At 45.0% G+C, this 21,589-nt stretch overlaps 1 protein-coding gene across 1 annotated transcript in view; it reads left to right on the top strand.

The window, feature by feature from the left end:
* Positions 1–21,589, top strand: part of C2H10orf67 (chromosome 2 C10orf67 homolog) — a 215,422-nt gene that overhangs the window by 178,041 nt on the left and 15,792 nt on the right. The window contains exon 8 of the mRNA XM_033932886.1: positions 17,075–17,140. Coding sequence (XP_033788777.1) covers positions 17,075–17,140 — 66 coding nt within the window. The remainder of the gene's footprint in view (positions 1–17,074; positions 17,141–21,589) is intronic.

Genomic DNA, 21,589 nt, shown 5'->3' with positions numbered 1-21,589 from the left:
GCAGTTAGATAGATTATGCAGGGATTAATTGTTATGAGATCTTATCTTGATTATCATCTTGTTTTCTTAGGAGTGATTTTAGTGGTCTAAGGAAGAGCATACATAATTACTGGATGATATTGCATAATTTAAAAATTCTTTTTACTTACTGTTTTGCGTTTTATTATTCTTCATGTATAATATGTATAATATTTTGATTCTTGTTTACTTATCTCTCCGATTTTCTGTATCAAGAGGATTCTTGTATTATATGTTGAAATCAATCAATAAATAATAATATATTAAAAAAAAGAAATTAGAGGTTATGAAGAGGATAGCTAGCTTTACATTTTAAATAGATAGCTTTATGTTTCACCAAATTGAATCACTTATTAAGTGTTTCACCTTGCAAAAGCGTTCCATTACAGCCCATCATATTCAACGGAAGAAGCTGTTTGGCTCCGCTGTGGACATTGGAAAAACTTCAGGGCGTCATCTTTGAAAAATCCTACATCAGCATCAGGAAATATCCTAGCATCAGGGAAGCCAGTTTCTGAGTCATTCTCTTCCCAGCAAGCATCACAGGTCTCTGCAGTATCGAGTCTCTTGATGCAGACCACACATCAACATCATCAATCTAAGGATCTGCAGGTTAGAAACATAGAAACATAAAAATAGACGGCAGATAAGGGCCACAGCCCATCCAGTCTGCTCACCCTAATGACCCTCCCCTACCTTTACCCTGTGAATAGATCCCACGTGTCGATCCCATTTGGCCTTAAAATCAGGCACGCTGCTGGCCTCAATAACCTGAAGTGGAAGACCATTCCAGTGATCAACCACCCTTTCAGTGAAAAAGAATTTCCTGGTGTCCCCGTGCAGTTTCCCGCCCCTGATTTTCCACGGATGCCCCCTTGTTGCCACAGGACCCTTGAAAAAGAAGATATCTTCTTACACCTCAATGCGGCCCGTGAGATACTTGAATGTCTCGATCATGTCACCCCTCTCTCTGCGTTCCTCGAGTGAGTACAGCTGCAACTTATCCAGCCGTTCCTCGTACGGGAGATCCTTGAGTCCCGAGACCATCCGGGTGGCCATTCTCTGGACCGACTCCAATCTCAGCACATCCTTACGATAATGTGGCCTCCAGAATTGCACACAGTATTCCAGGTGGGGCCTCACCATGGATCTATACAATGGCATAATGAACTCCAGCTTACGGCTGACGAAACCCCTGCGTATGCAACCCATGATTTGTCATGCCTTGGATGAAGCTTGCTCCACTTGATTGGCAGCCTTCATGTCCTCGCTGACGATCACCCCTAAGTCTCGTTCTGCTACCGTTCTTGTTAGGATCTCCCCATTAAGGGTATAAGTCCTGCATGGATTTTGGCTACCCAGGTGCATAACTTTGCATTTTTTGGCATTGAAGCTGAGTTGCCAGGTCCTAGACCAGCGCTCCAGTAGGAGTAGATCGTGCATCATGTTGTCGGGCATTGAGTTTTTGTCCGTTGTGCTTTTGCCCACTACATTGCTTAGTTTGGCGTCATCGGCGAAAAATGTTATTTTACCTCGGAGCCCTTCTGCCAAGTCTCCTATAAAGATATTGAATAGGATCGGGCTCAAGACCGAGCCTTGGGGCACTCCACTGATCACCTCCGTCATTTCAGAGGGGGTGCCGTTCACCATTACCCTCTGAAGCCTACCTCCAAGCCAGTTCCCAACCCATTTCGTCAATGTCTCGCCCAATCCCATAGAACTCATCTTACTTAGCAACCTGCTGTGTGGTACGCTATCGAATGCTTTACTAAAGTCCAGGTATACGATGTCCAGGGACTCCCCAACATCCAGCTTCCCCATCACCCAGTCAAAGAAGCTGATCAGATTGGATTGGCAGGATCTCCCCTTAGTAAATCCATGTTGACAGGGATCCCATAGATTCTCCTCATTCAGGATCGTATCCAATTGGCATTTGATTAGAGTTTCCATTAGTTTGCTCACTATTGATGTGAGACTCACCGGTCTGTAGTTTGCCGCCTCTATCTTTGAGCCTTTCTTGTGGATTGGAATGACGTTAGCCATCTTCCAGTCCAACGGGACGTTGCCTGTACTAAGGGAGAGGTTGAAGAGCGCGGACAGCGGTTCTGCCAAGACATCACTCAACTCCCTGAGCACTCTGGGGTGTAGGTTGTCAGGCCCCATAGCTTTGTTCACCTTGAGCCTTGACAGGTCACCATAGACACTGCTGGGCATAAACTTGAAATTACTAAATGAGTCAGCCGAGTCAACCCTTGTCTGTAGCTGAGGGCCATGTCCCGGCGCTTCTCTGGTGAAGACTGAGCTGAAATATTCATTTAATAGCTGTGCCTTTTCTGAGTCCTTCTGGTTTCCTAAGACGTACTATCCCGCCTTTTACTTCTGTCACTGATGTACCTGAAGAATGATTTATCTCCCTTCTGGATGTTCTTTGCCTGATCCCTTGTTGGGTCCAATACCAGTTGCCTGAGACGTGCTCCCTTCAAAGAGTTTAACAGCCTCCTGCTGCTGCCGGAAGCAGCGGTAAGTGTGTCCCAATCCACATTAGGCATGTTGAAGTCACCTAACAATACTGTGTCCCCACACAAGGTGATATTCTCTATATCTCCGATTAATTCCATATCAAGGTCATCCTGTTGTCTTGGGGGTCTGTAAATTATGCCAAGATACAGGCATTTGTCCTTCCCTGTGGCCAAATTAACCCAAAGAGATTCCCCAGTATACTGGACGTCTGCGATTCTTGTGATCTTAATGTCATCTTTTGTATATAATGCTACACCTCCTCCCATTCTGCCCTCCCTGTCCCGGCGAAGCAAGTTGTGCATCCTTGTCGAGGTAGTACCGGTTGTTGAGCAATTGCTACTGGTGCACTCTTTTCGAGAGAAGCTCAATTAATTCCTTCACAGGGAGATTGCCACTGTTTTTAGGTCACGTTGCATGCTTCTCCTAAACTCCCTTGGTACCGGCCCAACCTGATCATACCACTATGAGGTACCGATACCACCAATCCATTGGAGCATTGAAATACTGCTCAGGAATCTTCTATGAAGCGTCATGGTTCTATATCCCTATATCTTATCTTCCTCCAGGCATGGTTCTTTGCATTGTTAATTTGACTTAGTTTCGTCCCTTTCATGGGTATTTTCGTATTTAAAGTGGATTTGAAGCTCTGCCTGCTTGAGAATTCACAGACTTCAGTCTATAGCTGACAGGCTGTTCCCTTCAGGGTTCCTATTAGCCAGTCTGCTTAGTCTTCCTTGGAGTTCAGGGATGTTCCTGACCTAGTCTCACTCCCTGTTAAGCGGGGGGTCGAGCGCAGACTGTATAGTGCGCTTAAGGGGCTCAGTGGTGTTCTGCAGCGTTCTGGCTGCGTTTTCACGCCTCGGCCTGTCCAGGTGCACATCTGGTGGTACGCAGGGGTGGAGGTATAGTCAGACAGTGCAGTCTGACTGGCAGCCCGAAGATCAGCTTGGAAGATGCATTTCCAGCAGTGGCAGTGAATTCAGAACCGACCAATGAAAAAGCTGGAAGCAGGTGCAGTAGCTTTGTCTCTGGTATCAGTGAGTACAGAGGAGTTGACAGGCCCAAAGACGATTTTCAAAAGTTAATTTCGAGGAGTTTTGAAGGTTTTCTAGTGTTTCTCTGTGTTTCCCACCTGAAAAATCCTGTTTTGTAATTTTTTAATTTCAGGAAGTGCCGTTTTTAGCGTGTTTTTGGCACAAATTCAGGTACATCGGTCATCTTGGATTTGCAACGATCTTTTTTTCATCTTCTCCATGCTTCTTTAAAATTCTTATTTTTGCCAGAAAACTGCTGAAATGGGCTAGCCTGTTGGGGCGGCCACCTTTGCTTTCGGGGCTTGGTTCTACGGCTTCTTCTGGCATCCTTGAGACGGACCCACCGCAACCTAAGAAGCACAAGTCTAAGTCACCTAAGGGTGACTCTGTGCCCCAGGGTCCAGATACCTTCTCAGATTTCATGAGATTTTTGTGGTCTGAATTTCAATCCAGGGGTCCAGCTGCTGGGTGCTCTTCTGTTCCCCCTGCTATGTATCTCAGCGGCTGTGTGTCCTCGGGGGTCTCTGCGCCTGCGCTGTCTGTTCCTACTTTCCAGACTGTTTCAGGAGTTTCAGCGGCTGATCCGGACCTCCCTGATCCTTTGTTGAACAATGTTGCACTTCCTGGATTTGGGGATCTGAACTTGGGTGCTTGATCTGTGGATCCCTTTGGGGCTCCAGATCCTAGAGATGATCCGACTGTCAGGCGCTTGTTTAAGTTTGTGGTGCTGCCGGATCTGATTGCTGCATCTTTATAGGAGTTTAGCTTGGATACCCAGCCTGCTCCTTCCATTTCTTCAACTTCTTCTCCCTGGCTCTGCAGCGTTCGGTCACAATCTGTGACCTTTCTTGGCATCCGGATATGATTTTGTGGTTTCGGAGCAGTTTTGACTCTCAGGAGGGTCCTTTACAGAATACTAGGGCTATGTCCAGCTATGTCCTGGCATAGGAGTATCAGCAGCTTTTGGGGCAGCCCAAAGTGGATTCCCTAGTGGCTCAGGTGACATGGCATACCTCTCTCCCTAATGAAGGGAGAGTTATGTTGAAAACTGTGCAAGACGGCCAGGTGGAGGTGGTTCTTCAGAAAGTTTTGAACCAGCTAATGTAGGCATTAAAGCTACTGTGACTATGTCCTTTGTGGCACACACTTGTCAACTCAGCTGTGAACGCCTTTTCCTCAGCTTCTATTGGCTGAGATAGACTACATGGCGGGTGGCTTATATAACCTTTTGAAAGTGTTGGCAAACGTGTCAGTGTACTCTGTTTCAGCCCTCCGAATGCTCTGGTTTCAGCAGTGGGCTGGTGATTCCACCTCTAAGGCAGCTCTGGCACTGCTGCCTTTTAAGGAGCAGTTGTTGTTTGGCAAGGGTCTGGATGACCTCATGAATTTAGTAACGGACTGTCACCCGAAGACCTTGACAGATAGTAGAGCCCAGCCTGAGGGTTCTGGGCATCCTGCTTTTCGTGGCTCCTGATGAAATTTTTGTGACTACAGGCAAGATTCTCCTTCCTTGTTGCAGAGATTTTCTCAGGGTTCCAGGCTACAGGCGTTCTCTTCCTACTGCCGCACATCCTGCCTGACCTGCCTTTACAACCCAATGACACCAAGGAGCCAAAAGCCCCTCTGCGGATAGGGGGTCAGCTCTTGGAGTTTCGGACTGCCTGGTATACGCATTATGATAGCACAGTGGGTCTTGGAACTTATTCAGTCAGGCTACAAGCTGGAATTTGCACAGCCCCTATCAAACTCGTTCATGTATTGTCCTTTCGGGAGACCAGATACAGCATGCTAAGTCCAGGCTGCTGTTCAGCGCTTGCTGGATATTTGAGCAGCAGAGCTGGTGCCAAGCGAATATTCAGGCTTAGGCAGATACTCTGTTTACTTTATCGTTCCTAAGAGAGGATCGAAAGATTCAAGACAGATTCTGGTTTTGCAGCACTTCCATCCGGCTCTCAAGCTTCCTTGGTTCCGGATGGAGATCGTGCAGCTGGTCATTGTATCAGTGGCTCTGGGGGAGTTTCTGGCCTCCCTGGTTCTTACGAAGGTGAATTTGCACATTCCCATTTTTCTAGATCACTGTAAGTTTCTGTGGTTTCATGTGCTGGATCAGCATTATCAGTTTTTGGCCCTGCACTTTGGGCTGGCGACAGCGCCCCGGACCTTCACTAAAGTAATGGTGGTAGTAGTGGCTTATCTGAGGAAGATGAAGTTGCAGGTTCACCCTTATCTGGCCGACTGGTTGCTCACGTACTGGAAGACCTGGGCTGGATTGTCAACTTCAAGAAGAGCCTTCTGACGTCCACGAAACCTCAACGAGCCATCTTTACCTGCCCGAGGCTCGGAAACAGAAGCTCTGGGCACAGATTTCGGAGATATTGAAGATGACGGCCCCTTCAGCATGGGACATCCTACAGGTTCTAGGTTCCAGGGTTGCCATGCTGGATGTGGAATGCCTTGCTCTCTTGCTGGTTGCCCCACCGAGATGTCCTAGAGCTAAGTCTGCCATGGACTCGGCATGGTGGCTTCATCCTCAATCACTTTGCCAGGGCGTTCCATTAATCATTGCCTCCTGGATTGTAGTAACTACGGATGCCAGCCTTCATGGCTGGGGGGGGGAGGTTCACTGTGGTCATCATCCTCTTCAGGGCTTTTGGACTTAGTCACCAAGGAAGTGGTTGATCAATGACGGCAGTGCCTATGGTAATCGTCAGGAAGGAACCAAGAACTCTCCCTTGCCTCAGGAGGTTTGACTTCTTTTCCTTTGGGTGGAGTAGGCAACGTTCAATCAGACTTCTTCAGCCGTTAGACTAGGTTCGGGCAAGTTGACCCTAGTGCAGCAAGAGTTTAGGGTGATCGAGAGGGGCTGGGGGCATCCACGCCTTGACCTCATAGCCATGGCATGAAACAAGAAGGTACCACACTTCTTCAGTCACAGATCCGAACCCGGAAGCAAGAGACTCGATACTCTAGAGCAGGGGTGTCCAACCTTTTGGCTTCCCTGGACTGCATTGGCCGAAAAAAATGTTTCTGGGGCCACACAAATGCTGCAGCAAGAGAGAGGAGGGAGCCGACAAGATGGTAAACACCTGGGGGCAGCAGAGAAAAACACTGCATCGTCCTCAACCAGGGCCGCACAAAATACTTCACCGGGCCGCAGGTTGGACACCCCTGCTCTAGAGCATCTGTGGCCTCCGGAGGTTCTTCTATATGTTTTTCTGCCTTGGATACTGATCAGCCGGGTCCTTCAGAGGATTGCGACTCACCTTGGATGCATCATTCTGGTGGCACCCGATTAGCCTTGAAGACTGTGGTACGCGGATATGATGTGGCTGCAGGTGGAATGCAGTTTGCGCCTGAGCATCTATCCTGAGCTTCTCACTCAGGCCCAGTAGCCATGGAGGATCTGGGTCACTTTGCTCTTATGGCTTGACTCTTGAGCGTGCAGTCTTAGAACATAAAGGCTATTCGGAGCTTGTGATAGCTATGCTTCTCAGGTCTAAGATGTCCATGGTGTCAGCTTACGCTAAGGCGTGGAATACCTTCCAGCACTGGTATAACCAGGATCAGGTGGACCCTTATTCGGCTCCGGTGTCACAAGTCCTTGCTTTTCTCCAAGCCGGTCTGGATAAAGGCCCCGAGGGGGGGGGGGTGTCTGCGGATCCAGGTGGCTGGTCTGTCTGGTTTTAGATCCCAGGATCATCGGTTCTCTTTGGCATTGCATCCGGATGTTGCTCGGATTTTGAAGGAGGCTCTTCAAGTCCGACCACCTGTTAAGAATCTGTTCCCAGCCTGGGACCTTAATGCGGTACTGTCTGGCCTTGCCAGAGCTCCTTTTGAGCCTCTGAGGGTTGCTTCTCTCCTGGATTTAACACTCAAGACCATTTTTCTGGTTGCCATCACTTTAGCGCATAGGGTTTCCAAATGGCAGGCGTTGTTGTGTTGACACCCTTTGCTCCGACTTTCTGAGACTGGAGTTTCTCTGCGAACAGTTCCTTCCTTTTTGCTGAAGGTGGTTTCAGCTTTCCATGTCAATCAGGAAGTGTGTTTGCCTGTTGTTCAATCAACGGGTTCCAAACATCAGGATCGTCTGCTAAAGAAGTTGGATGTGCACAGGGTGCTCCTGCATTATTTGGAGGTCACTAACAAGTTTCACTTTCTGACCACCTGTTTGTGCTGGCTTATTCTGTTAAGTGAGGTTCTCCCGCTTCTAAGGCTATGATCTCCAGGTAGATCCGTAGAGCCATTTCATCCACTTACATTCTTGCGGGGCCACAGTCCCCTATTTCTGTTAAGTTGCATTCTGCCAGGAGTGTAACATCTTCATGGGCCGAAGCTACATCCGTTTCTCCTGAGGAGATTTGCAGAGTGGCGACATGGTCTTCTCTTCACACGTTTGCAAAGTTCTACAGAGTGGTTGTTGCTGCCAGACAAGACTCTGCCTATGGGTCCTTGGTCTTAAGGGCAGGTGCAGCAAGCCCACCCTAGCTTTCTTGGGGGACTGATTTTGTATATCCCTATAGTCTAAAATGTCTTGCCTATTGCACTGGAAAAAGAGATTATGTACTTACCCTGGTAAGCTTTTTTCCAGTAGATAGGTGAGACATTCTAGACCCCCCGCCCTGTCCTTTCTATGCCTGTTTCAGATTCTGATTTTAGATTTCAGTCTCCTTCTGCTTATCCAATCTGTTTATTGGCGACCAGTCAACCCTTTGGGGTTAAGAAGAGTTTGTACATATGTATAACCTGTTGTGGGTGTAATTCTGAACTCCTTTGACACATCTGTTGGCGGTTAACGGTCCTGTTTAGTTGTTTGAACAGAACAATAGTTTAGCCTGTCGTTACAGGTGCCTGTACTTCATAGATGGGTGTGTGTCTCTATGCTTGAGTACTGACTTCTAGAGGGGGAAGTACTCTGGAGGCAGAGTGAAAAAGCTGGAATGGATTTTTTCTGCAGCTCATGCAAGTAAGGGGAAATAACCCTAGAATGTCTCACCTACATACTGGAAAAGAGCTTACCAAGGTAAGTACATAATCTCTTTTTATGTGTCAGTAATTTACTGACTCCTTGGTGCAGACCGTTTGAGCCGAGGAGCATGTGCGTGTTGAATCATTGCCCCCCCCCCCCTTTACTAAACTGCTTTAGCGGTTATTAGCACAGAGAGCTGCACTGAATGCTTCACACTACTCCCGATGCTCATAGGAACTCTATGAGCATCGGGAGCAGCGTGGAGCATTCAGCACAGCTCCCTGTGTTAATAACCACTATTGCAGTTTAGTAAAAGGGAGGGGGAGTCAATGACTCAACACACACATGCTCCTCGGCTGAAACGGCCTGCATCAGGAATCTTCAAATTACTGGCTAAGTTAATTATTAAATTATTCACTAAATTATTGAAAAGCATTTAAAATGATAAAGAGATATACCTAAAGAAAGGATAGGGGATAAGACCAATGAGGAAGCTAGCTACATTGGAAATTCTGTATTTTGAACATATTTATTCTGTACAGAAGTAGCCACTGAAGCCATATCCCAAAGTAGGTATATGTAAATTAATGAAAGGTAGATAAAATTTTGAAGGTCTGGAAATGAAGAAGGAAAATTGCTGTATATCAGAAGAATTTTGATGGATATGAGAAGGTTTCTTATTGGAAATACCGTATGTTCTAGATATATGAGGTAATGAGGATATAAATATTAGAGGGTGTGTTATAGAAATCCTCATTGATACTGAACTAGAGAATTATATTGGCCAACATTTGATTTGTGATTTTTTATAATACTGTCAGGTCTATATTCAAACAGATTCATATGGTTGGCAGCTGTTATTACATGTTTGTTTATTTGGATTTATTAACCATCTTTATGAAGAGATTCACCCAAGGTGTTGTATAACAAGTACAATTCAACATAAAACTTACAATTTTGTTAACAGCTTAGCAGTAGTACAAAGACCAAATGTAAACAAATATGGTGAGTAAGGTAAACTCAAAATCAGCAAATTAAAATGTAACAATAGGCCTACCTTGAAACAGTTTCAAAAATATATTTATAACAGCATTGAAATTCAAATAAGTCAGATATAATGTAGTGTCAACATAATACTTATTAAACAACTAATAAGTACACATCAGAACATTCAGATAACATAGATATGACTATAATGCTTTTCTACAATACATCTTATTTTATAACCAAGGGGCCAAGTGCAGTTATTAGATGGGAACAAGATAGGTAGTAGAGTCTATTGGGATAAACAGATGGGAGGCTAAACTCAAGTTGATTATACAATTAAACAAAATATAAAGAACTGATTTAGTTACAGTGTGTGTAGCAAGCTTGTCCTGGTGCAGAATGAGTCACCCTATATGTTAAAGGCTTGGGTGAAGAGCCAGGTTTTCACCTGCTTTGTGGAGTAGAGAATGACACGATAAAAAAAATTGTCTCCTGTCTCTGCCCCGTCCACATGAGTTAAGAACATAAGAACATAAGCAGTGCCTCCGCTGGGTCAGACCACAGGTCCATCCTGCCCAGCAGTCCGCTCCCGCGGCGGCCCGAACAGGTCACGGCCTGTCTGAGTCACCAGAAGGGGCCCCCTTGCCACCTTGGTTTCCCATTGAGTCTTATCTTCCCATCGAAGTCCTAACCCTCCGGTCTTGCACATGCACGACCTGGTTGGATTTCTATACTTATTACTTGGTTTGCTTTCTATACCTGTGTTACATCCCAGCACCTCTCTCAGTATCCCACGATCCCCCTATCCCTCAGGAATCCGTCCAATCCCTGTTTGAATCCCTGTACCGTACTCTGCCTGATCACTTCCTCCGGTAGCGCATTCCAAGTGTCCACGACCCTTTGGGTGAAGAAAAACTTCCTTGTATTTGTTCTGAACCTATCTCCCTTCAGTTTCTCCGAATGCCCCCTCGTGCCTGTTGACCCCTTCAGCCTGAAGAATCTGTCCCTATCCACCCTCTCTATGCCCCTCATGATCTTGAAGGTCTCTATCATATCTCCCCTGAGCCTCCTTTTTTCCAGAGAGAAGAGCCCCAGCCTATCCAACCTCTCGGCGTATGAGCAGTGTTCCAGCCCTCTTACCAGTTTCGTTGCTCTCCTTTGGACTCTCTCAAGCACTGCCATGTCCTTCTTGAGGTACGGCGACCAATATTGAACGCAGTATTCCAGATGTGGACGCACCATAGCTCGATACAATGGCATGATGACTTCCTGCGTCCTGGTTGTTATGCCCCTATTTATGATGCCCAGCATCCTGTTGGCTTTTTTCGAGGCTGCTGCGCACTGTGCAGATGGCTTCAGTGATGCATCTACCAGCACACCCAAGTCTCTCTCAAGACTGCTGTCTCCCAATAATGCCCCCCCCAATTTGTATTTGAACAACGGGTTCTTTTTCCCTATATGCATGACCTTGCATTTTTCCACGTTAAAGCGCATTTGCCATTTGTTTGCCCAGTCTTCCAGCTTGTCCAGGTCCCTTTGCAGGTACTCACACTCCTCCCTAAACCTAACTCTGCCGCACAGTTTGGTATCGTCTGCAAATTTTATAACCTCGCACTTTGCCTCTTTTTCCAGGTCATTGATAAATATGTTGAAGAGTAACGGCCCCAGCACCGATCCCTGTGGCACACCGCTCGTGACTCCCCGCCAGTCAGAGTATTGTCCCTTTACTCCGACCCTCTGAAGTCTACCCGACAACCAGTGCTCGATCCATCTGTGCACATCCCCTCCCACCCCGTGGTTCCACAGTTTCCTAAGCAGCCTTTTATGTGGCACCTTGTCGAAAGCCTTTTGAAAATCAAGGTAAATGATGTCTATAGGTTCCCCATTGTCCACCCGACTGCTTATTCCCTCAAAGAAGTACAGAAGGTTCGTTAAGCATGACCTTCCCTTACAGAATCCATGCTGGCTTGTTCTCAGTAGGCCATATCTCTCGATATGCTCGCAAATACCATCCTTGATCATAGCTTCCACCATCTTCCCTATAATTGAAGTCAGGCTCACCGGCCTGTAGTTTCCGGGGTCACCCCTCGATCCCTTCTTGAAGATAGGTGTGACATTCGCCAATTTCCAGTCCTCTGGTACCTCTCCAGTTTTCAAGGATAGGTTGCAAACATGCTGGATTGTGCCCGCTATTTCTTGTTTTAGTTCTTTCAGAACCCTTGGGTGGATCCCGTCCGGGCCCGGCAATTTGCCGCATTTTAGCCTGTCTATCTGCTTGAGGACATCCTCCTTACTTACCTCTATGTGTTCTAATTTTTCAGCCTGTTCCCCACTCATGAGCTCCTCTGAGTCCGGTATATTAGTTCTTCCCCGTTCTGTCCCCACGAGCTCAGTCCCCACCCTGTCCCCACAAACCATCTGATCCCAACCACACAAGCCTTGAATAGTTTTATTAAAGTATAAAAAGAAATAATATTCTGTACAATTGTAATTTTATAAATCAAAGATCTGGCTGCCGAACTAGCTGTCAGGGTTTTGTTTATAAATGTATATCAACTAATATACTACTTTATCCTAAAGAAAAGAAATAGAAATTTTTTTCAACCTTTGTTGTCTGGTTTCTGCTTTCCTCATCTTCTCGTCATTCTATTCCTTCCATTCACTGTCTGCCTTCTCTCTGCCTCTTCCATATGCCATCTGTTCTGTTACAGTGCCTCCCCTTCCATCTTTCCCTTCATCCCCCCCAAAAAAATTGGTCTAGCACCCATCTTCTTCCCTCCGCTCCCCCCATAGTCTGGCATCTCTGTCTTCTTCCGTTCCATCTTTCCTTCCCTCCCCCAGGTGGTTTTTTAGCATCTCTGTTCTCCTTTCCTCCCCTCAGATCTGGTATCTGTCTCCCCAATCCAGCATGTGCCTTTTTTTACTTTATCCTCTCCTTCCATCCAGTTCCCTTCAGCATCTGTTCCACTTTCTTCTACCCACGTTCCTTCAGCATCTTCTCCCCTCTCTCCTACGCACTTTCCTTCAGCGTCTTCTCCCCACTCTCCCCCATTTCCTTTCAGCATCTTCTCCCCTCTTTCCTATGCACTTTCCTTCAATATCTTCTCCCCACTCTCTCTTCCCAATTTCCCTTCAGCATCTGTTTAGCTCACCACCCCGCCTCCACTTCATTACCCTTTGCACGGTCCAGCAGCTCCCTCTCTCCCTCCCGCTCGCCACGGTCCAAGCATCTCCCTCCCTCCTTTCCCCTTCGCTGACAAATTTTATTTTTCTCTCAACAAGCAGCAGGAGCCTTTTCTGAAGTAACATGTGGCTGCTGGAAACTTCTTCTCCAACGCAACTTCCTGTTTCCAGTTGCATCAGAGGAGAAATTTCAGGCAGCCACACATGACTTCAGAAAAGGTTCCGACTGCTTGTTGAGAGAAAAATAAAAATCACCAGCGAAGGTAAGGGAAGGAAGGAGGGAAATGCCTGGGCCGTGGCGATAATGAGGGAGGGGACTGCTGGGCTGCACGATCGAAGATAAGTAGTTTGTTCTCCAGTCAGTCCTTGCAAATGGTTGCCTTATGCCTAAGGTGACCATACGTCCCGTTTTGAACGGGTCAGTCCCTTTTTCACATCCCCTGTCCCGTTGTCCCCACTCACAGCTTCGGGATGCCGAAATGTCCTGTTTTCAGAGAGGGCATCCCAAAGTTGTGAGTGGGGACAACGGGACAGGGGATCGCAGCCTTGATTCAGGTCCCGCTGACCCTCCTATCTCTCCCTCCCAACCCTCCCAGCGAGTTGACAACCTCCCTCCAGTAGCGTCGGCAGCCGCAGCAAGCTAAACAGGCTGCTTTGCGGCTTTCTTCTGCCCGCGAAGCATCACTGATGATGTCATTGGTGATGCGGCAGAGGGATTCGCGGGCAGGAGAAAGCCGCGAAGCAGCCTGTTTAGCTTGCAGCGGCTGCCGACGCTACTGGAGGAAGGTTGTGAACTCGCTGGAAGGGTCAGGAGGGAGAGATAGGAGGGTCAGCGGGGGTTCGACTGGGAGGGGGGAGAAGTGGTCTGCCTCGGTGCTCCATTACCTTCTTCGGGCAGCGTTTACAATTCGCTGCTGTTGCCGGCTTCAGGCCTTGCTCTCTGCCGGGTCCTGCCTACTTCCTGTTTTCATGAAGACAGGACCCGACAGAGAGGAAGGCCTGAAGCTGACAACAGCAGTGAATTGTGAATGCTGCTGCTGCCCGATGAAGTTCAGGACACCAGGCCTTGGTGACAAGGAGGAAAGGGAGCAGAGGGGGAGAGAATTGGGGAGAGTGTTGATGGAAGATGAGGGAGGGAATGAAAGGAAATGCCAGGGCTTGGAGGGAAGGAGGAAGGTATGCCAGACCAAGGGAAAAGGAAGGAGGAGATGTCAGAGCATGGAAGGGGAGGGAGAGATTGAAGAAAAGGAAAGGAGAGAGATGCTGGGAATCAGGGAAAGGATGATGCCAGACCATGGGGGAAGGAAAGAAAGGAGAAGAGAGAGATGCCAGAGCATAGGGGAGGGGGTGGTGACAGAGAGAGAAAAACGGAGAAGTGACAGAGCTGAAATCAATCATGTTCAAAGGAGAGAAGGTGCATGAGATAGATAGCTTATAGAAAGAGCATAGAAAGAGGGAAGATGCCATATGGAAGAGAGAGAAAGAGAAAGAGGGCGGACACTGGATGGAAAGAGCACAGAGGGCAGTGAATGGAAGGGGCGGGATAGAGGGTGAACAGAAGATGGAAGGGATAGAGAGAGGGAAACAGACACTGAATGGAAGTGTGGGGGAGAGGAGGGACAGCCGCTGAATGGAAGTGTGAGGGACAGAGGGAGCAGACACTGGAAGGAAGTGGGGAGGAGAAAGAAAAAAGGGCACATGCAGGATTGAGGGAAGAGGATAGAGTTAGTTACTGGAAGGGGTGAGGGAAAGAGGTGGCAAGCTATAGGTAGACACAGTGAAAGAGGGAAATTGAGGACTGAATAGTAAAAAATAATTTAGACAGAGGCAGAAAATAAATTGAGAAGGAAGACCAGGGAAGAACAGGAGGAAGGGAGCATAGAGAGAGATGCCAGAGCAGGGGGGAAGGAGAGGAGACAGATACCAGACCTGGGAGGAAGAAAACAGGAAGGAGACAGATACTGGATCCGAGGGGAAAAAAAGGAGGAGAGAGATATGCTAAAATCTGCTGGGAGGGAGGAAGGAAAGAAGGAGAGAAAGAGGCAGAGAAAGGGGGGTTGTAAGCACATTAGAAAGACTACAGAGAAAAAGGCTTTGATGAAAGTGGAAAGATAGGAGGCAGATGCAGGAGTATGGGAGGTTCAAACAGAGAGGGAAAGAGAGGGAGACCTGGAACAAAGGTACAAAGGAAAATTGACACTGAATCTGGGGAGGGTAACAGAGGGAAAAGAGAGAGAGACCTGGACCCAAAGGGGATGGGGCTGGATTCTGAAAGAAATGTTGAATGCAAAAGAAAGGAAGATTGGATGCACAGTCAGAAGGAAGTGCGACCAGAGACTCATGAAATCACCAGACAACAAAGGTAGGAAGAATTATTTTATTATCAATTTAGTGATCAAAATGTGTCTGTTTTGAGAATTTATATCTGCTGTCTATATTTTGCACTATATTTGTCTATTTTTCTATAGTTACTGAGGTGACATTGCATATTTTAAAGTAATCTGCCTTGTCATCTTTGAAAAAACCCTGAAACTCGTAAATGATAATTAATATTTTCTCTGCCTACAGTGTGCATTGTGGGTTTTTTTAATATTTTATGTTTACCATTATGAATTAATAAGAAATTGTGTGTACAAGAAAATGAATAGAAGAAATTGGGGGCGGGGCTGGGGTGGGGCTAGGGCGGGATTGGGGGCGGGACTGAATATTAATAGATGTCCCGTTTTGATGGAAAAAATAAATGGTCACATTACTTATGCCTAACATAACCATTTATTTTTTCCATCAAAAGGGGACATCTATTAATTGTCAGTCCCGCTCCAATCCCGCCCTAACCCTGCCCCAATCCCGCCCTAGCACCAACCCCACCCTAGCCCCACCCCAAATTTCTTCCATTCATTTTTCATGTACACATATCTTATTAATTCATAATGGTATCCATAAAATTTTTTTTAAAACTACATAACACACTATAGCAGAGAAAATGTTAATTATCATTTATATTTGGGGGTTTTCAAAGATGTCAAGGCAAATGACTTTAAAATATGCAATGTCACCTCAGTAACTATAGAACAATAGACAAATATAGTGCAAAATATAGAAAGCAGATATAAATTCTCAAAACTGACACGTTTTGATCACTAAAATTGAAAATAAAATCATTTTTCCTACCTTTGCTGTCTGGTGATTTCATGAGTCTCTGGTTGCATTTCCTTCTGTCTGTGTATCCTTTCTTTCATTTCTTTCTTTCTGCACTCAAGAAGAGGCAAGTGGCATAAGTAAGGTGACCATACATCCCGTTTTGAACAGGACCATCTCGTTTTCAGACCTCCTGTCCCGTTGTCCCCACACATAGCTTTGGGGTGCAAAAATGTCCCATTTTCAGGGACAGCGTCCTGAAGCTGTACTCGAGCACAACGGGACAGGCCCTACCTGCCATGCAAAAAAAAAAAAAAAAGCCTCCCTCCTTCCTTTCCCCCGGCCAACTGCTATCTTACCGCCCTGCTGCTGCTACTGCTAAAGCCAACACGAAGTCTTCTTTCCGACGTCAATTCTCTCCCGTTGTCCCCGAGCACAGCTTCAGGACGCTGTCCCTGAAAATGGGACATTTTTGCATCCCGAAGCTATGTGTGGGGACAACGGGATAGGAGGTCTGAAAAAGAGATGGTCCTGTTCAAAACGGGATGTATGGTTACCTTACTTATGCCACTTGCCTCTTCTTGCAGCTCCACAACGCTTGCTGGCCTATGCTACAAATGGTGGGGTGGACCCAGCTTCTTCCACACCCAGGTCTAAGGCATTACCCAGCTTGAGCCTGGAACTTTTTCATTGGGTAGACACCCGTGTCTTTCCCCTCAGCTCCCCTGCCGAGTGCAAACTACTGGTTTTTCATGAGGGAAGCCACGCCCCATTCTGACTGAGGCTCTGCTCTCACCTGGGTCTCTCTCTGGCTCCTCCGGTGGCCACTAGGACAACAACAGCCCCCATCTTATATTCGAGTTAACTCCTTTTGAGGGGGGAATAGGGGTCTCGACTTATATTTGGATCGTCTTATATTTGAGTATATACAGTATATGTATAGCATCTGACTATTAACACTATACAGATAGACAGTGGCATTGTCTGTATGCATATGGCAATCATAGCCACTGCCTATCTGTATAGGAATGCTGAGTGTACAAACCATTGCGGGGGGTTAATGCCTCAACCAATACTTTTAAAAAAATTAATTCACTCCCATTACTGAATATTGACATGCATATTTAAAAACGACATGCAAAACATTTCAGATAGAGCTTTATGAATACTTTCAACTCCCAAAATTAATATAGTTATAATGTGCTTTGTTTTGTGCTTTTGATTTTAGTTAACGGCAGCTTATGAAAAGCTAACAAATGACTTTACAAAAGAGAGAGAGGCTGCAATAAACATGGTAAAGTATACATTTGTTCACTGAGACTTTCAAAATGCTGTTACTATTGAGATGTGAACACTGGTAATGTATTATAAATGTATGACCTGAAATGCAGTACCTGCTAACTACAGTATATATGTGCCGCTAACCAAGACCATCTTTTGGTATAGGCACTATGCATATAATACCACTGAAAATTGTTATAGACCACTCTGGCACTATCTGACAGTACATGAGTACAGTGTGGCCATAGAGTGAAATTATCCATTTCACCATTATCCAGATTGAACTCTGACCTCTGGCCCTATCTGGATATTTAGTGCCGCTGTCTGAATAGTGTCTGCCACTGAAAATCAAGGAATATTTTTAAATGCTGCAACTGTCATCTGAATGTTGACTGCAGAGTTTAAATATTGACCTTATAAAGCAGAATTTGCTATATCCAGATACCATTAGGGGTAGGTTTTCAAAAGGGGTTAACCAGTTATCTCTAGGAATTAGCCATGATGATAGAAACAGGAGTTTGTACATTGAAAAGCAGTCCATATGCAGAACAGGTAGGCTGTAAATTACAAATAAACAAGAGAAGGGAATATGGCTTTTATACAGAGGCACAGAAGAGGCAAGTGAGATGTCTGGTTTCCAACTTAGTTACATTTATTACATCAAAAACAATTCCACAAATGTCTATGGAGATATCATAAACAGTCCAGAAAGCCAGTGCTTTCAGTTTCGAAGACACCAACATGCTAAATGTACTTATAGGGCTCCTTATACAAAGGTGCACTAGTGGTTTTAGTGCACTCTTAGCGCGCGCGCTAGCCACTACTGCCTCCTTTTAAGCAGGCGGTAGTTTTTTAGCTAGCTCATGCTATAGCGTGTGCTAATCTTGTGCGTGCGCTAAAAACGCTAGCGCATCTTGGTAAAAGGAGCCCATAGTCTTGCATTCTCAGCTCAGTGATTTGTCTTTCCCCTGATGAAGGCAACTTGTGTGCCAAAACTTGGATCCTAGTTGGGATCGTTATGCACTAACACTGGGACTGTATGTACTGGCTTTTTGGATTGTTCATGATATCGCCATAGATTTTTTGATGTAATAAATGTAACTGTAGGTTGGAAACCAGACATCTCACTTGCCTCTTCTGTTCTTGTATATTTTGAGGTGAGACCCCTTCTGGCATCAAGTTTATTAATTTTTAATATACCAACCATCAACGGGTATCTAGCCAGTTTACAATAAAATGTTAAAATAGGGATAAAAGGTTATGCTTATAAAAGTAAAGTTTAATTAAAGAGAAGGGAAGTGTACATTAAGGACATGAACGGGACAAACTTGCAAGTGATGATTAAGAGGAAGTTACATAATTAGGAAAGGAAAAAAAAAAAAGAAGAAAGGGGGTAGAAAGGAAATGGAGGGAAAGAGGATAAAACATTAGGGATAGGATCGCTTCGTAAAAGCGGTTGGTTGAGTGAGAGAGAGATAATTCAAGAGCAGTTGAAAGCATGCCGGGGGTCGCGTAACTAGTTAGCATCAAGAATTATATAATAAATTCAGGCTCTTCAAAACCTGAAATAGATAGAGATTGAGGTGCTGTTGGCCACCAAAGAATCAGAGGGCAGTTTAAAAAGAATGAAAAATAAAAAGTAATGTGGTAAACAGAAGCCTGATAAATATTTTGATTTCAGAGGCACAGGAGCCATGCAGATAGGCTGGCTGTTTTGGGTGTAGTTTAAGCTAGAAGAAAAGTCATCTAAAAGACTAAAGAACGACAAATGACAAACAGAGGAACAAATTGCTGTCAGCAAGTAGTTGCCAGGGAGATAGGGGCTGGAGTCCAATAAGATGCCTGAGGACTACAGGATTAAGAACAGGTTTAGAAAGTAGTAAGTTTTCTCTTTATAAGACCAGTTCAAACCTATGGGTTGTATCCCTTTACAAGCAGATGGAGGCACAGCTTAAAGATTCTGATGATATCACCAATATAAGGAGTGGTAAATCCAGGAACTTTCCACTATTTCTCTGCCTCCAGCAGATCTATTTATTTATTTAAAAATTTATATACCGTCTATACTCTAAGCTGTTTCTATTAAAATAACATTAATAAATACATTTTAATGTCTAACAAATTTCAACTCACTTTCAACATACAGTCTTCATTATATAAATAATTATAAACTCCTCATTATGAGCTTCAACAGATAATGCAGATAGACTGATGCAAAAGTTTCTCTTTTCTTGTTATTTTAGCTTTTGGGCCAGATGTCCCATCGTGATAGAGCTAATTTCAGAGGGTAGGACAACCATTTTGTCCTCACACTGTATGTTGGACATTTGGTCCAAATTGGGTAGGATTCCCCCATCAGGAGAGTCAACTGAGGAGCCTTCCTCTCTGCTCGACTTGAAGTCACAGCAAGGGCCCTGTGGGGACCGTGAGCCCCCTTGATCTCAGCTTTTGGCCCTTCTCACTGAGGGAAAAAGTTAACAGGGGCTATCATTAGAACATGTTATTTTTCTGTTGACCCAAACCATTTGCAACTAGGTTTCATTGTGTAAAATGGATCTTGTGCTAAAATAGCATGAGTTCATAGTAAAATATGTCTTAATGGTAGCCCACATTGATAACTTCCCCCCTGAAAATCTCTGGGTTTCATAGGCATGACCAGTGAGAAGCCAACCTAGGGGTCTGGTCCCAGAGGCCCTAGTTCCTTGTGTCTGTTAGACTAGATAAATTAGAGAGCTACAGGTGCTTTTCTTCTCATGTTGTTTTGCTGTATACTGTTCCCTGCTTTCTGCTGAAAGTGGTTTCTCTTCATGTGATCCAAATGATTTCACTCTTTGCCTTTCAGAGAACTTTAAGATTCTTCACAAGTTGATGTTTGCAGGATGCTTCTCCTCTTCTTGGAAGTCACTAATCCTGTTTGGATTTAGGATCGTCTTTTTGTTTTGTTTTGCTTTATAGTCTTCTCGAGACATGTGGCCTCAAAGTCTTTCATTGCACACTGGATTGAGTTGGCTATTGAATCAGCGTACATTTTTAAGAGGAAAGAGCTTCCTTTGGATTTTAGGGTCCACTCTACCAGGTTTCAGGCTGCTTCCTGAGCTAAAGCAAGAACCATTGCCCTGGAAGATATTCAGGGCTGCAACATAGTTCTTCCTCCATTCCTTTGTCAAACATTATAAGCTTGATGTTTGATCTAGCCGTGATACTGCCTTCAGCAGGGTAATCTGTGATTTAAAAAAAACCTCTGGTACATCCCATAGGTCTGGACTGGTCTAGCAAGATGATAAGGAAAGGAAAATTTGTTCTTACATATTAATTTCTTTTCATTGAGTTCTGTTAGACAAGTTCGGGGCCCATCCTAGCAGATTGAAGGATATTGTATGTTTATTTATTTACTTACTTACTTAATTTATAGCTTAGAATCTAATCAAAGATTTGAGGATCGCTCAGTGCATATAAAGGTTCAAGGCAATTTACAATTTGAATAAGAGCTCTTGTACCATAGGGAATTTACAAAAGTAGTTGATAAAACATTTTACTACTACTACTACCGTAATTATTTCTATAGCACTACCAGACACACACAGCATTGTACAGTCACAAAGAAGAAAACAGTCCCTGCTCGAAACAGTTTACAATCTAAACAGCCAAGACAGACAAACAAACAGGATGTCATGGATACAATTAAGAATATAGTTAGAGCATCAATCGCTCAACTAGTTTATATGGCATTTTAATATTAATCAGCTTATTTACATAGCTGGATTGAGGAATGAGCAATCATGCAGAAAACCAGGTGATGAGCCGTTTTCTGCATCCGGTTGGCAAATGTGATCGTCGCTAACGCTGTTAAAACAGGTGTAACGACGATCGTTGGCTTTAGTGCATCTGGGCCTCAGTCGTCTCCTCTTCAAGCCAAAGAGTCCCAATCTGTTCAGCCTATCTTTATAAGGGAATCCTTCCATCCCCTTATCATTTTTATTGCTCTTCTCTAGACTTTTTCCAATTCTATTCTGTCTCTTTTTAGATGGGGGGACAAAAGTTTACAGAAATAGTTGGTACAATATTTTACAAACAAGAGGAGACAAAGCAAGTGAGGGGCTTGCGGGAGAAATGAAAGGTAGGATCACAAAAGTCAGGGCCTGGAACCCTTGGAGGTCTAAAGGGCCATCTTGTGGGAGATGGTTGCTATAAAGGAATGTTTTCAGATTTCTTCTGAACTTCAGGTAGTTGATTTGCAATCTTGCGTCCATGGGGAAGGTATTCCAGTTTTTGTCACAATATACATAGGTGAATAGTGTGTTGAATATGCATTTGAATTTGACCCCCTTTGGGGAGGGGAGGAGCATTTTGGAGGTGTTGAAGATTCTCACAGATGAGAATTTGAGTTCAGAGAAGATATGAGTTATCGCATCCACCGAGTTGGCGTGATGTATCTTGTGCAAAATGCAGGATGTTTTGAAGT

Source organism: Geotrypetes seraphini, chromosome 2, assembly GCF_902459505.1.
Source record: "Geotrypetes seraphini chromosome 2, aGeoSer1.1, whole genome shotgun sequence".
NCBI classification, from domain to species: Eukaryota; Metazoa; Chordata; class Amphibia; order Gymnophiona; family Dermophiidae; genus Geotrypetes; species Geotrypetes seraphini.
This window is presented reverse-complemented; position numbering and strand designations above follow the sequence as displayed.